At 41.4% G+C, this 16217-nt stretch overlaps 1 protein-coding gene across 1 annotated transcript in view; it reads right to left on the bottom strand.

The window, feature by feature from the left end:
• The window catches only part of LOC104684383 (opsin-5-like), a 32150-nt gene extending 16142 nt beyond the window's left edge, over window positions 1-16008 (bottom strand). The window contains exons 1-2 of the mRNA XM_010391729.4: window positions 15755-16008; window positions 6405-6610 (exon numbers count right to left, since the gene is read on the bottom strand). Coding sequence (XP_010390031.1) covers window positions 6405-6610; window positions 15755-15875 — 327 coding nt within the window. The 5' untranslated portion in view covers window positions 15876-16008. The remainder of the gene's footprint in view (window positions 1-6404; window positions 6611-15754) is intronic.
• Window positions 16009-16217: the final 209 nt, after the last annotated feature.

Here is a 16217-nt window from a genome sequence, read left to right as displayed (position 1 = left end):
GAAAGCCACTTTTGAAATACCAAGTCTTAGTTACTGAACAACTGGAAAACAATGGTATGGCCGACCGGAGGTAATCCCCTCTTGATGGAACAATACCCTCTGCTTGCAGGCAGGTCCAAGGGTCAGAGCAGACCCTACTAGCTCAGCAGAAGGGGTCCAAAGAGTAGTTTTTAGAAGTTAAGATGTAACACTCTATGGTAATATAAGAACTCTTATAGGCTGTATGTAAATGCTATAGGATTTGTATCTTGTATTAGATTGGTTAGTGACAATTAGAATATTCAGTACAGAAGATGATTTATTGTATTGTAACCAGGACTTCAGACACTTTTCCTTTCCTTACTACTTCTTCCACTCTTGCTCTCACTTCCACTCTTGCTCTTACACTCTCTCTCTCTCTCTCTCTCTCACCCACTTACTCTCTTGCTTTCTTGGGCCTGCTCAGAGCTGAGTCTGGCAGCTCTGAGCAGTGCCCCAATACCCACGCCTTTTACAATAAACCGACTGTGTCCCAAGACCTGCCTATAGAGATCTCTCGTCTCCGTCTCCGTCCCGACCGAACCTGCCCGTAACCTACAATTAATAAAATAAAAAAGAATTTATTCTAGGTTAAAAGCCCTGCCCTCAAAACTTCTGAAAACAGCCCATGTGTTTTCATCATACTGTTCTCAGCATTTTCTACTGCTGCATTCTTCCTTTTGGTGTTTCAGATATTCAGTTCTATTTTTTACAAAAGGGGGACATTATTTCTTCTAGAAATGTCATGATAGAGCCCTAGATATTTAATAACACCCAAAATACTGGAGTTTTTTAGGTGCTAGCAAGAGTTAGTGACTGGAAGTTGAATCTCCAAAAGGGGTAAGAGCCAATATGCTCAGTTTTGCAGGCTTTGCTCACTTGCCTGGTGAAAGGAGGGTTGTGGCTCTGAGCTCTGCTCCTAGATTGGAGGTGGCTAAGCTGGTGAGCAAATGAGGCTCCTAAAGAAGCCAACAGAACAAGGTGATGCACATGTCTCACCCTCTGATTTTTCATGTCTTCTCAACACAAAGGATTGTGATTCGTTGTTATTCACAGCCATATCCTTCCCTTAACTGTGCAAGACCTTTCAAAAATTAAGCAGTGTCTCTGTAAAAAGCAGAGGGATTGCTGACCCATTCTCCCTTTACCCCCATGGAGTGTGTGGGAGAGCTGGATTTACTTTTCTCCATTCGAAGGTGCTCAGACCCACATTCCCTGCCTAGGAGCAGAGACCCAAGACTATTCATCATAAGGGGATGCCCAGATGTTCCTAAAGCAAACAAATACTGGCGCCAGAGACTAAAAGAGGCTCCCTACATTACTGTCAGACATCCATCAGAGGCAGGGGAACCCTCCTTGTCCAACAGCAGCATTGGTAAAGCAGGGATATCACACATCTAATTTAGCTTTTCTTAGACATCCCTATTTATCTGTGATTTCAGATGGCAACTTGATCAGCTGCACCACCACAATCTAGGAAATCTGCTAAAGTGCAAGAAATCCCAGATATCTGTGGGTCACTTACTCCTCCGTAAGTACACACGAAGTCTGGTGCTTCCAGAAAATTTTTGACTTCCTGGGCACACCATGGCCTTTCAGGGTGCACATACACCACAGATCTGGTGCTGTCAGGCAAACTGAGTATTAGTTTCAGTGCATTAGGGCTAACAGAGTAGAACAATACCTGTGTACATTGTGGGGCTTACTGCTGATCACCACATTGCCGTGTGCTTCTGCCCAGGGTATGCCAGGCAGGAATAAAGAAGCGCTGCGTGAAGCATGGAAGCACTGCAAAACTCAAACCCAGGTTTCCTCCCTGCTTTGTAGCAAAACCAGCCACAGGATGAGACAGTAATTTTTCTCTCTCTTCTGCTCCCCTCCATGTCTTTATTATGCTGCACAACACAAAGCAGCCTTGTGAGGTTGAAGGCAGGACCTTGAAGGCTGGTGCTTGGGATGGTGAGGGCAGGCTGCAGGGACAGAGTCAGTGGGAGTTGGATCCTGTCAGACAAGCTACTGTGGTGCTCACTGATACCTCAAAGTGGAACTTTTTTTTTAATGGCTGCTCCTGAGGCTGTTTCTGTGCAGAGACAGGTCTGCTGGGGATGCTCTGGCACCATCTGGCTGGCCAGATGGGCTGGGAATACCTGGGCTAGTGATAGTGAGGTGAGTGCATCTGCGGTAACAGCGTCAGTCAGCACGTCAGGAACAGGGGGTATGGCTGTGAGGGTACTGTAACCTGGAGATAACCACTCTGTGCTCTGGGCTGCACAGCCCACACACATCTCACATGTAAGAAACAGGCAGAAAAAAGGAATTTTTTTTAAAAGAAGCCTATACCAACAGAGTGAGCACACGGTAAAGAGTCAGTTTTCTTGATCCTCATAGTAAAACCTGTGTTTATAAAATTAATATTTAAGTAACCAAAGTGCATAATGAAAAATAATTTTAAAAAATTAGAAAAGTGAACGACTGGAAACAAGTTTAAACTGAAGTACCAGGATTATGAAGGATTTCAAATTCTAAGGAACTCCATAACCCATTCTTGTTTTCAGACATGACTGCAATGTACCTATGGAGTTGAGATAGGTTATAATCCTTTCCCTGTATTTAGAGGCCTCCTGAAGCCTGCAACTTTTGTTGTATTTGCCACGTGATTAACAAATACAAGAAAAACTTTCTGTCATTTGATAAATAAGGCTTAGAAGAAACCATATTTGCCTGCAGAGAAGTAATATTTCTCTACTTCCTCCATGTAAGAACATTTGCACACAGTTTTATTTACAGGTTTCAGTGTAACTTCTGGTTCAGAAGAACATACAAATAAAAAAATACAGGAAGGACAAAAATATATTCTGAAGTAGCTTTTCACTCGGAATATGGTCAATGGGCAACAGATGGCTCTTCGTCACTGGGTTACATTTCCTGACCTGAAATTTACCATATGAACCAGTTTACTTACTGATCATATTGGGAGACGCTAAAAAATGAATGTGTCAGAGCCTGACTGTCCTTCCTCTATCCAGATCAGGAACAAGAGACAGTGATAGAGCAGAGGTATTAAAGAGAAGTGAAAGCAGATTCCAAAACCTGCCATTGGAAAACTGTATTTCTACAGAACATTCAGCAGAGGCAGCACTTGAATATGGACGTACCATGTAACCTCATTCCCAAGAGAATAGCCCTGTCAGACTCAAAAAGTAATGTTTGGCATGGGAAAGAAAAGTGTTGTTTCTTCCATAAAGAGGAGGAGAACAGGAGAACTCCTCTCTGTCCCTTTCAGCAGGTATGCAGTGAGATGGTCCTTGTACCTGGAGATACATCTTTTGTTACAGAGAGCTTTCAAAGACTAGGCTGTTTTGAGAGAAGTACTATTTGTCTGTCTTTCCCCCACTCCCTTCAACCAGGGCAGCCAAGGATGGTGAACCTTAATGCTCAAAAATGTTACCTGAGGGCACAGAAGGAGACCCGAGTCAGAGGAAAACAAAATAGTTAGGTGGATTAAGTGAGGTGATAGTTTCTTCATAAATAGAAATGACAGGCTACCTTGGGAAAATAAAATTTCCCTAAGCATACCTGACAGCAGAAGCTGACTGATCAATAGGAGCAAATGTGTAGTGAACCGGACAATGACAGAAAGCCAAGTAAGGCCGTCCTCTGCACTCAGCAAAACAAACCAAGTGAGGGAAAACACACAGGCCATGCTAAGAAGAGAGCCATGCTCATGTATGCAAAGTGCCACCCCAGCTACTTGCAGAGGAGCCCGCGTGCATGAGGGGAACAAAAGACACCGACTTCGGCAGGTCCTCACAGAGAGCATGGGTTTTACCTTCGTGGCACAAAGGTCCTCACTCCTCATGTTCTGCATGTGAGACCCCTTCTAGCAAGACTACAAATTCAGACTACAGCAATCAAAACACTACTGTTCAACATTAACCATTTTTAGAACAATTTTTGTGCTGGCTGTCCACACACACGTGGAAATGTTCACATCTCTTTTTTTATGCACAGAAGATTCCTTCTATTTCTGCACAATATTGTTGCTAAAATCCATCCATTCTATTGCCATAACCTACTTTTTCATCACTGGCTTCTGTTTTGTCAAGCTTATTAATCAAGAAGATGGGTATCAGGTTTTAAACATGTCTTTGAGGTTCTCCAAGACAGAACAAAATCTTGATGGAAATAGGAATCCTACATGATATTCTCTCAACATGCCGTAACCATCTTGACCACTCAACAAGCCACAACAAATCCAAACTTAATTCAAAGTACAAATTGACTTTTCCAGATTACCATTAATTTTTAATTAGTATTAATAAGAGTATAAATTCTTATTTGGAGTGGTAAATGTTACCTTCTAGAGCCTACAGAGAATAATCAAAGCAGAAACTAATGTTTTGCAAATCAGAGTGTTAAGAAAAGCCAACGCATTATTAGTGTCTTGCACAAAATCTTTGGATCCCTATACCTTAAAACTTTGCTTGATATCCAAACTTTACAAATTAATACTATTTAAAACAAGAAGATCCAAGCCAAATTACTTAACACACCCTGACCAACAAACTATCTGGGTACCCTAAAAATGTTATGGACCACTTCTCCCCTTGAACAGGCAGTTCAAGCACAGCCAGCTTAAGCACACCTTCATCTCACAAAGCTCAAGCACACCTCTATCCTGGTATTTTTAAATCTTAAAAAAAGAAGTCAGATCATCATTAACAAGACTTAATAGCTCCAAGTCAGCCAAAGAGTGACAGACAGAAGCATCATGAAAGAAATCTGTAAGGCTGCTGACAGAAGTTCCCATGCAAACCAAGATGCAGAAACACAGTGTGCCATGCCTTGCAAATTCCTCTGTGTGCTGTTTTTTACAGCCAAAAAAAAAAGGAGCCACAGTACGGACAGGAATCTGAAAGAGCTTGGAGTAAGGATGCAGAAAGGTCATTTAATGTTACCTCTTTCAACCTTGTGAGTTGTAAGAATTAAGATAAGCCACTGACCTTGGGTCAGGATTTCACACTGAATGGCTTACCCTGTCTTACACAGGAAATCTGCAACAAAAGTAGAACTGAACCTGGAGATGCAGATTTTAACTTTCCTTTCTCATTCATTGCTCCAACCTTCCTTGAAAGAGGGGGAAAATATGCATCTGTTTAATTCCGAGTATGGGTGTAAATTTTACAGTTTTCAGGTATGTGTTTATTTATATGATGACTTCAAAGTTTTCCATTAATAAAAAAATTCAAAGTTTCTTCTCAGCAGACCTTAGAGTGCAACTATAGGTGATATTGTTAGAGAAAGAGTGCGAGTTTGCTGAGGAAATAATTAGCTTCAATTTGATAAGTCCTTTTCTGCCAAATGACTATAGAGATACATTTTAAACAATAAAATAATAGTTTTTTAGATCAAGCTACAGCTCCTAGGTTAATCAGAGTCTCCTACAGGAAGTTTTCCTCTCCATAAACCAAACCTTTTTATTGAAAGGGAGGGGAGCATGGCCTGTAAATGTTCTTTCATCTATGTTACACAATAGCTCAACTTCCTCTTAAAAAAACCCCAAAAAACCAAACCTCCAAGAAAAGAGGATTATTTCTCTCTCCCTTTTCCTTCATCATGATCTTTCTTACACCTTGCTGTAGCATATCCAGTCATTTTCAGATTTTTGATTCCCTGATGAAACAGAGTATAATCTTTCTCACAGATGTTGCTGAAAGCACCACGGAACCAGCTTTGTGCCTAGCTGTCCATGGGGTGCATTTATATTCTGTCCACATAGATATGTTTCAGAATTAACAATAATAACTTTTTCCGAGCACTTCAACAAAAAGCTGACTCCAAGATAAGGGATGACTGTGCCATAAAGTTAAATCACTCATTCTACCACAGTCAATGAATGAACCAAGCGTTTAGGAATGTGACTGAAGAGTTACAACTGAGTTAGTGCAAAAAAGCTGCATGCTAAAACGTATGGGTATGCCCAAGTGCTGTGTGGAGGCTTTGCTCTACACGCCTTGTCAAGCAGGAGTTGACATTGGCACTTTAATATTTGGCTTAAAGCAACAACCAGGTTGGCTTCAGGTGAGCTGAAGACAGGCACAGCTTATGCCTTGACTTTCCAACATGAGTGTGAGCTCTGACATGAAGTAAAAAACCCCAAACTAGTAAGAACTATTGTGAATACACAGGAAAAAACGCCACTGAAAATTGGTGAAGCACTGATCAAATGCACAGATTTATGGGTGTAACAAAAGAGAGCACTCTCCTTTTGAAAGGTTAGTGACTACCTCCTTTCATTCTTTGGGCCCTGTCTGGTTATTTATATACAGCACACCCACAGAAATAGCTGCATCTCTTCTGTCTAATTAAGTATAATCCAGTCTTACCTGGCAAGTCCATATTGACGTGATGACGAAGCCATCATCTCTGAAGACATTGAAGATTTCAATGATGCCCCGCGAATAACCAAACACGGAGATACTGGCATCTGACACTGCCAAGTTAAATGTGAGGTAGTCGGTAGGCTGCAGAAGATGTCTTTGTTTATACAGGACAAAAATCACAATGCTGTTTCCAAACCAAGACAACCAACCTGGAAAAAAAATTAAATCTGTAGAACTAGATGATCTTTAAGGTCTCTTCCAACTCAGTCCATTCTATGAAATCAAAAAGCAAATAAAGAAAGAAGCTGTTGAGTGTGTAAATTTATGACATCTCTTCTAAAATACCTTTTTGTTCCATTAGAAGCGTATTAAACCAGATCATCCACTAGAAAACTATGCATGAAACCTTTTTGAGCAGCTGGGTACATTTCAGAAGTAGGAGCAAGTGAGCAATTGAATGCAGCAATAAAACAGAGCAAACACAAAGAGCTGCTGCTACATCTACTGCAGATGCACCATTTAAGGGCCTAAAGTGGATTTTTTCCCTAAAGTTTTTTTCCGTAAGTGGATAGATGAAACTCATGAAGTGCTACACCTGGGAAAAACAGGAAGGAAGAAAGACTGGCAGAGTGGAGCAGAGACTATGGACAAGCTGTTTAGGTACCTCATATACAATAATGGACACAGAAAGTTCATGCACTTAGCCAGGGAGCTGTTTTATCAGTCCTCTCTAGAGAAGTGCACATAATACAGCTAGGTTTCTTCTCTTAGAACAGTGGAGGGTCACGTTGCAGCAAAGTCTGTCCTAGATGGAAATATTTTTCAGTAACGCACATGGTAATCCATATGAAAAGAATGTTTGGAATAGAACTTCAAAGTCTCTTTTTATTTATTTTTACAGAAAGTTGCATTCTCTCTTACTCTCCAGGAATAGAGATGCCTGACTCGTATGTGTCTAAGTATGTGAGGAAAACACAAGGGAAATTACTGTAAAGATGGTGAAAGTCAGACACTGTTGGATAGACCTAGAGTTTCCAGAGCTATTGCTCTGCCCATCAGTGCAAGACCCTGGTAGCTTGCATCCCACTTTTTGAAATTATGTAGATGTGCAGAGATGAATGACTTTTAACAGAAAGTTTATTAATAAGTATCAGGTTCAGTGTTGAAAATGTGGCTTAGCCAGTTAAGGGGGTGGAGGGCTGAGCAGCAGGTCAGGCAGCACCTGGCTCCCTGCTGGCTCCAGCTTCTATCCCACAAACCAGCTCTGCCACTTTTGACTTTGGTGGCCTCACTTCACCTCGGCAAGGTAGAGCAAGACATGACCTCTTTTGAGTGTCTTCTGCCTACAACAGGACAAAGAATGCAACACCTGGTGGCTTATGCCAGGGTACGACATTACCAGGTGAGGGAGAAAAGGGCTGACCCACAGCCCTCTACCCAGGCACAAGCTGTAGATAGCCCAGAGTAAGGCTGGTGTATATTGACCTAGCAATAGATGAACACAGACAATAAAGAGGGATGTGACATGATGGCACTGTACAGTGTCTCTGGGTATTCAAAGGAGTCTGTGAGATGAAAGATGGCTGATAGGTTTAATGTTCTAGCAAGGGGGGCAGCTGCCTTCCTTCAGGAAGCACCACTTCATATGTCAAGAACCTGGTGCTTCCCTGCCAGGCTGCTGTGGCTAGGAAGGGAAGGGAGGAAATTGCCTCTCAATCTCCAGGCCATGTGGGAGCATCAGGAGCTGAAATGCCAAAGAGCAAGGCACTTGTTCTGTAAAGAAAAAGATTGGGCAGGTACCTCACGGTGAGTAGCTCTGAGTACTTTGGAGTGGGAGGGAGGTGGTTGATGGGATGGTCTCTGTATGGCACTATGAACTGCTTCTTCTGTGGAGCAATTTCCTTTTAATAGTTTCTCTTTGCAGCATTGCCAAGCTGCTGCTGCTCTGGCTTGTTTAGTAAATGCACATGGTTTACTGAAGAGCATTTGAGCTGGGAAGAGCTGAAATGTCAGCATATGGTATTGACCAGAAATAGCCACTGGTGCAATGATACACTGAGACACGCATGCCTTCTATATATACCTTGTTGTAAGATCAGCAATAATAAATATATCTTGTTCTGGCCACTAGGTGACAATGTTTCTTAATCAAGTCTTGTTTTGAACAACTGCATTCACTTTAAGTCAGGGATTTTCTGACTTCTGTTTGAGTCTGGGTATTATAAATAGGCAGAGCAGGGCACTGCGGGAGGAAGGCTTTGGGAGTGAATGAGGATAGCCTGCAATGCAAACATGGGAGTTGTGTTGTTTGTGCATGTTGGTTCTACCCTCTGTAAGGTAAAATAGTTATCAAGGCAGTAGGTATGAAGTATTTTTCCCTGTCCCTATGAAGACATAGTGCTAAAATGGCAGACAAGCTAAAATGGCAGACCAACTAAAATGGCACCTCCTTTGTAAGTAGCAAAATTTTGCCAATGGAGTGTAATGGATAGGAGGGCTATCCCCACAGTGTCAGACACCTGCCCTTCCCAGGAATATACAGAGCAGATTTCCCCTAGCCTGGAGAGTAAGGGAGTTTTCAGTTAAAGTGTATTAGGGAAGAAACTGAGCAAAACGTCACTTTAAACAACACTGCCCATTTTAGATGTAGGTGAGAGAGACACAGAACTTGTGATAATTTTTTGGAAGTACATTGACAAATTGAGGTTGGAGATGAGGAAAGCATGAGGATAAGGTTACAGAGTGAGTATGATTTCTGCCATTAGGCACAGTCCTTTTAAGCAAAGCAGTGGAGAACCTGCACTGGCATATCCAGTTCCTAAAATGGTCTGTCTTGGTAGTAGACCATATTAATTCTGATTTTAGAAAAAGAAGAAACTGAAGAAAATCAAATCTTAGTAAACCACTCAGTAACAAAACCAGTGGTCACATAAAAGTGCTGTCAACTAGAGTAGTGACTATGGGACACTGGATCTCTGTGCCATCAGATACATGTGCTAGTCTGGGTTGCTGCCTGTACTGACTGACTGACTTAAAAAACCCCAAACAAATCACCCCAAAACAGAAAATCACCCCAACTGAAAGAACACCTCAAACCAAACAAACTCTCTCCCTTCCTCCCTCCAGCCCTGACAGCATAACAGGGAGGAAGGTTGAAAATGCAACGCAAGCACAGCGATAGCTCTGACACTCCCAGTGAGCACAGAGATCTCCCCAGCTGCACTGCAGGTGGTGTGTGCCTCAGGGGACATCAGAGGTAGATCAGGAGTCCAGAAAGAAACCTCTGAACTTTGAAGTGCCTCCATGTTGCCAGGTGTCATCTCAATAAGACAGAAGATATAAAACAAACAGCAGGGGAAACTTGTTCCATCTTTTGCCAGCTGCCACCAATATTCATTCATAAGAGTAAGCGGAAAAAAACCCAAACCAACCCCAAAATCCAAACCCAGCATACTAAGGTAATTCTGATGAAAAAGACAGATTTCAGCTGAGGTCAAAATGTGGTGAGAGAGGAAAAAATAGCAGCTAGGTAGAAACTGAGCACTCCCTCCCAGCATAAAGTTCAGAGAGGGATCACCACATTTTTCCCATAAGCACAGTCTGACGGGAATTATTCATCAGAGATGCTGGATCTTCTGAAGTGGCAAAATATACAGATAATATGCCAATGCTGAAGTAGTTTTGCAAACATTGTGAGGTGGGAGGAATAGGACGGACAGCAATATTAAAAATATTGTATTGCCTCTATATAATTCAGTAGTAATCCTTCTCCTGGAATAACACTCCCTAAGAGAGCATTTTAATCCACAGATGTCAAAAGCACTCCACAAGAGAGGCTGGTGCTGTTATCTGTGATTTCTTGGGAAGTACAGAAGGGCTGGCAAGCAAGCTGGTGAAAGTCAGGAACTGAAACCCTATTCACAAGCTCCTGTGTCAGTGTGATGCCCACCAGCCTGTGCGAAGAAAACACCAGAAAAGTAGCCAGAAGGAGTGAGTAAAGAGGCTGAAAATCTCTCTGCTGAAAACAAATGAGAACACTGAGATAGTTTAAGAATATCAAAAAGGTACATTATAATTTTACAAAGATTTCTGTCAAATCACTCAAGCCTGTGCATTCAGACATGTCCTATTTTTCTCTCATGTACCTGAGATGGTCTTTGAACAAGCAATATGCACCTGAGGCTGCATGCAGTTTCATTGTTAACATCATTTCTGGAGTACTAAATTAGGCACAAGTGAATTGATAGTTCTGAGCTGGTCATCCACATTTCCAGCTGATGACTGTCCTGGGGTGACTGTATGACACTGTATTGCCTGTCATCTGCCCTATGCCAGACATGAGTTCTGTGCCTTTAAAGCTAGCTAAGGGAGAGAGGGGACAGCCAGTGGAATTCTTTTGGCCCTGTGTTCAAAACAGAGATAAGCTCGCTGGCTTCTCCTGCCCAGCTGCTCTGCTTCTGCAGCAGGGAAGTTACATTCCTTCTGCTTTTTATCTAGTTTCTTGTTCGCTAGCTAAAATATGGAGCCCTGGGACTTTGGCTTCTTCTTCTTCTCATCTGGACTGTTCAGCAACACCAGAGCATCATGGGGACACCCTACACTGTGGCCTGGGGGGGCCCATGCCGAACCCCAGCTCAGGAGAGGAGAGAGCCACATCCACAAGGACTTTGAATTTTATTCAGGTTCTCTCCACAGTGAGAGGTTTTATTATTTAGCATTATTCTTTTTTTTTTCCCTGTGCCTGTGTGCACTTTACTTGTTAAATAAATAGGGGTTTTTTCACTTTCCCCCAAGGAAAATTCTTTCCAAACCTGGTGGGGGAGGGATGGCTGTAACCTGCCTTCTATCAGAGGATGTTCATTTTGGATGTTCCTCCCAACTGGTCTCAAACCAGGACAATGACTTAACCTGTGCCCAGCCAAAATAAGTTATTATGCTTTCTACTTAGACTTGCTCTTATTAGACATAGTTGCACAGTCTTGTAAAAGCTGGCAGCACTGAAATAGGAAAATGGGTGTTACAACTCAGCCATATGCAGTTTAAAATAGATATGAAGCCTTAAGTGGAAGAATTCAAGAAATGAGAGCAAAAAGTGAGGCTCAGTGTTACAAGACAAACTAGGCTCTTCCCTCAGCAAATAACCTTTCTCTAGGAGAGAAATTGGATTGGGCATCTTAATACAGAGCAGGCATGAATGAAATCAGTAACTTATGCAACTACATATACACAAGCATAAATGCCTATCAGAAGAGGTTTGCTGCAAAACATTTTCCACCTAAAAAACTTTAATTAAAACACTGATAAAATCCAGAGAATTTGCGAAGCTGTCATTAACTATTGCAACTGTGAAGTGACCCTGCTCTGTTTTCAGTCTTTGCTGCCAATTATACACACACAATATCCTGTCCAGGGCATATTGCCAGTTCTGACGGGAAGGAGAAGAGTCATCTTGTTTTAGTCTTGACAAAGCATGGAGAGATTATTTGTTCAATAAATGCAATTTTGTGGATGAATGCTCTGTGAATAGCTTGTTTCCTTTCCCACCTTCTCAGATTTATCTGTCAAACAAAATCCCAAAATAACACTCATTTTGTCACTTGTCAAGTAACAGTTTACTATTACCATTCAGAAACATGTGTCTTTTAAAGGCACATTTGGATCTTGTGGTCTGTTCCAGTTTTCTGGTGGAATTGGTAATGCTCTCAGCATGCCTTTTAGATAGAAGCACTCACAAAAAGTCAGAATTTGTTCTCCAACAAGTACTCTCTCCTACTGAATTAAAATTTCCTTTTATGCTTCATATTTACTCTAACAGCCCCAGTTAAATGTGAAACTAAGGGAAACGAACAGAGAACAAATTGTGTATAAATGCAGGAAAAAAACCAGCTTAAGAATTCCAGTTAATAACTATGAAGAAAAAAATGCTTTATATTTTTTCCCGATGTCTAGCAGCCAGCAGCAGTGGGCAGTGCTTTTAAATTGCACCTCATAATTTAAACTGTACAAAGATTTTCCATTGTACCACACCACTCAGGGCATAGGCAAAAAGGGGTCAGATGTAATCCTAGCAGCAGGACAAGCTTTCACTTGTTTGAGACAGTTTTGAGGTCATTGAAGGGAAGGATGGGAGCAGAGTGCTGCCTTCAGAAAGAGGATGCTGACACAGTTGGCCTAGTGCATGGAAACACAGTGGTTGCTATCACTTGCAGAGAGTCCCTCTAAGACAGGATCACTGCTGTTGGATGGGCATTGCACTTTCTCCCCACTTTGCTGGTCCCCTGACCCAAACATTAGCAAGGAGAACAATGGAACAGTGACTTGGGTATCAAGAAGCGCTTCAGTGATCTCAACACCCGTCAGCATTTGCAAAACGCACCACGCACTTCATGTTGGTTTTCTCATGATGTCAGTGTGCGACACCACTGTGCTCAGGCTGCCATGCAGGGTGCTGAGGACCCCTCAGCTGGATCCAAAACTGCCTGGCTGCTGTTCCACGTGCAACACGTACATCAGTGTCCTGTCTGTCACAAATGACAGCTGTGCTGCCTATGACCTATGAGAATTTCCAGAAGGGGACACACAAATGCCTTATCTCAGCAAAGGGCGTTAGACCATGGTTCTTGGATACACATGTCCTCTGTCAAGATGTGTGACTCTGGGAAGACTTGGCCAAAGATAGGTAGGTTTTTAGGACTTTATCCCGTGAAGGTGAGGATATTCAGAGGAACCCTGTCTTCTGGATAAATGCTAACACCAATCACATACATCTCTTTGGTTTTGGAAAAGTACGTCAGAATTTGCAAGAAGCTGCACTGACATATGCATATTCAAAAGAGAAGAAATCAGTAACTACAGAAGTGTAATCACTGAAGACATTTTTCAAGGCATCAAAACCCCAAGAGTATCAAATATGAACATCTTTGGGGCTTCGTGTAAGGAAGTATCAATAGACTTCTACAAATGTAGATTGTCTTGTCAGACCCCCAAAAGCAACAGAGGTACAGGAAGCTACTGCATGGACTGGCCTTTTTTCTCTGCCAGAGGGGCAAGAGGGTATCTGTATGACAGAGTCCTTGTTCTGCCACATCACAGCTCCCTGGATAGAACGAGTTATTGGTGTACATAAAACTAATAACTATAAATTGCTATGGCTGGTGCTTGCAGAAGTGCAACAGTAGACCTTTGAGGAGAAAAGAAATTAGGACTTTTCTGATTTCTGTATGACTAACAGATTTTTTCAAAAGTTTCATTTCCAAAAGGTATACTACATCCATCAATTTTAACCAGATCTACACTGCACTTGAAGTAGTGTTACTGCTGGTTGTACATACTCTGCAAAAAATGCAACTTGGGTTTTGAATCTGGAGGTAAGTTTCAAGAACAGCATTTATGACATGCAAAGCACCTGTAAGCTTGGCTGAAGGACCTGGAGAAATCAAACCCCAATAGCCTAAAGACTCAGGCACCTAAATATTTGCTAGAAGATGTGAGGCCAGTATCAGGAAGCAGCAGAGGAGAACATCTCTGTTGGCTGACGATGGAAGAAGTTTGAACTACCAGTGTGATGCAGAGGCAACACTGAGAGGGATCAGTAGAGTCGGTAGAGTGTAAATATGAATGTGAATAGTGATGGCAAGACCTTGCTTGGATGCTGTATTCAGTCCTGGCTATAAGGCTGCTGGAATGACAGGGGGAAGGTATTATGACAGGAGATAAATAAATTATAATTACCCCCTGCCCCCCAGTCAACCAACCAACAAAATAGAATTCCCTCAATTGCTTAATATAGGAATACAGAGGTTGACCTCAAGGTATGATTGTTCCTTCAGGAACATAGATTGGCCATAGAATGTCATTTGCCGGCAAAAAAATTATTTCAATTAACAGGGGTCACCAAAAAGTGTGTAAAGTTGTTGTGAGCACTTTAGCTAAAAACTTAGGTGAAGGCTCCTATCCAACAGAGAAACAAAATCGGGAACATGCTTTCAATTGGAAGAGTGATAACACCAAAAAGCCCCCTAGCCAGTTATATGAGAGAGCATGATAGCTGTGTAAATGAGATTATACTCTGTCTCAGCAGGGGACTGGCCTTGCTGACCTGAGATCTTCTTTCTAGTCTTAAGTGCAACTGATTAATTCTTTAGCTGATGGTGCAGACATTTCCCAGCCATTCATGAGGGGATACGCAGATGTGAACAGATTGGGGATAAATTGGAATACCTCTGATTTAGCTTACAACCACTCTCCTAATCAACTCTCCTAAGACAGAAGCCATATGTATTTCTACTAGAATCTCTGGTTTTGTTCTAAGCACAACTTTCCCTAGTTCCTATAGATAAAAATAAGAAAGTCTCAGGTAAACATATTAGTATACTTAGCAGTTTACATTTTAACTTACACAGACCTTTGTCAAGTGTAAGCTGAAGGCTAATAAGTTAATTGAAATATGTAATAAGCTTAGAATAAGAAAAAAATCTGTTAGACCAATCATTTATAAACAGAAACCTTTTTTTTACATGCTGTTTAGAAGAACTGATTCAATAAAACTTAAATTTTCTTCTATTTTCCTGTAAGGTTCTGTGGTTGAAATTTTTTATTACTTGCACTTACATGCTTGCACTCTTTGAAATTTCATAAATTTTCCCTTGTATTGTGTGCCCAAAATAAGCCTGCCCAAAATAGATAATATTTAAACAAAGAAAACAAAATTACAGTGGTATCAGAGTGCATTCATACAGAGTGCCATTTTCAAATCCCTGTAATACACTTACAATAGCTGTCTTCCAGCAGAACTAAAAGAAACACTTGGTATTGTGACTGCTAACACAGGATAAGGTTCCAGTACCTAGATCTTTCATAGATCCTGTTTGAAGAAGTCAATTTCTATGTGCATCCAACATTTAAAGCAAGAACAATACAAAAAATTAAAGTTAAGAACCACAAAACCATATTTTGTTTCTCTGCAGAAGATAATTGTAGGATGCCAACTGACAGTCAACAGCCACAACTCTGAAAATCAGAGAATATTTATTCAGTGGTACTAAAACACAAGCAGACACAGAATTATCACATACTTCTGATAAGGTACTTTTAAAATCTTCCTACATATTAAGCTTAATTAACGTTAGTTGAAAGTTTACAGGCTTGACTATTTATTTTTCCTCCAGATTTCTGCATTAAATATAAATCTCTTTTTATAAAAAACAATCTGTACCTCTCTGATCTTGCAATTGTTGAAAAAAAATTACATTTTCTACCATCCTGTTCCATTAGGGATGAAATCCAAATGAATCACTTTGAACTTGATAATGTCTGTTTAAGAGCTCTCTTTCACATCCAAGCCAAATACCTACCTAAAGCCAACAGGTAGAAACCTATGATAGTCTCTCCTTGCTCTGTTACAGCTGCCTCTCTGGTCAGAAAACTGATGTTGTTGTTCCTCCAGGGTGCCTGTGCAGAAAACTGGACAGACATTTTCAGTGGAGCTTATGACCCAGAAATTGCCCTTCCCCAGCACGTCCTGGTGAACAAAATGGTTCCAGCCTTTTCCTCAGTTTCTGCTCACTGTATTCAGGGGAGCTCTCAATAAGACTAATGATCTAAAGAAGGAAATCTCAAGGGACAGGAGCTTTGCAGCCTTCTGACCTATTCTTCTTCACTAATCCTATCTATTAATGCAGCCTGTGAACCCGTGGTCAGCAAAAGACAGCAGATTTCTTTGTATCCTCATTACTGCTGTGTGCAAAAATCTTTAATGAAGAGTGTGGATATGACAAAAGACAACTTCCTTTAAAATAAGGTAATACCACATAACCT

The sequence above is a fragment of the Corvus cornix genome, chromosome 3 (assembly GCF_000738735.6).
Source record: "Corvus cornix cornix isolate S_Up_H32 chromosome 3, ASM73873v5, whole genome shotgun sequence".
Lineage (NCBI taxonomy): Eukaryota > Metazoa > Chordata > Aves > Passeriformes > Corvidae > Corvus > Corvus cornix.
The sequence above is the reverse complement of the archived record's forward strand: the minus strand, read 5'-3'. Positions and strand labels throughout refer to the sequence as shown.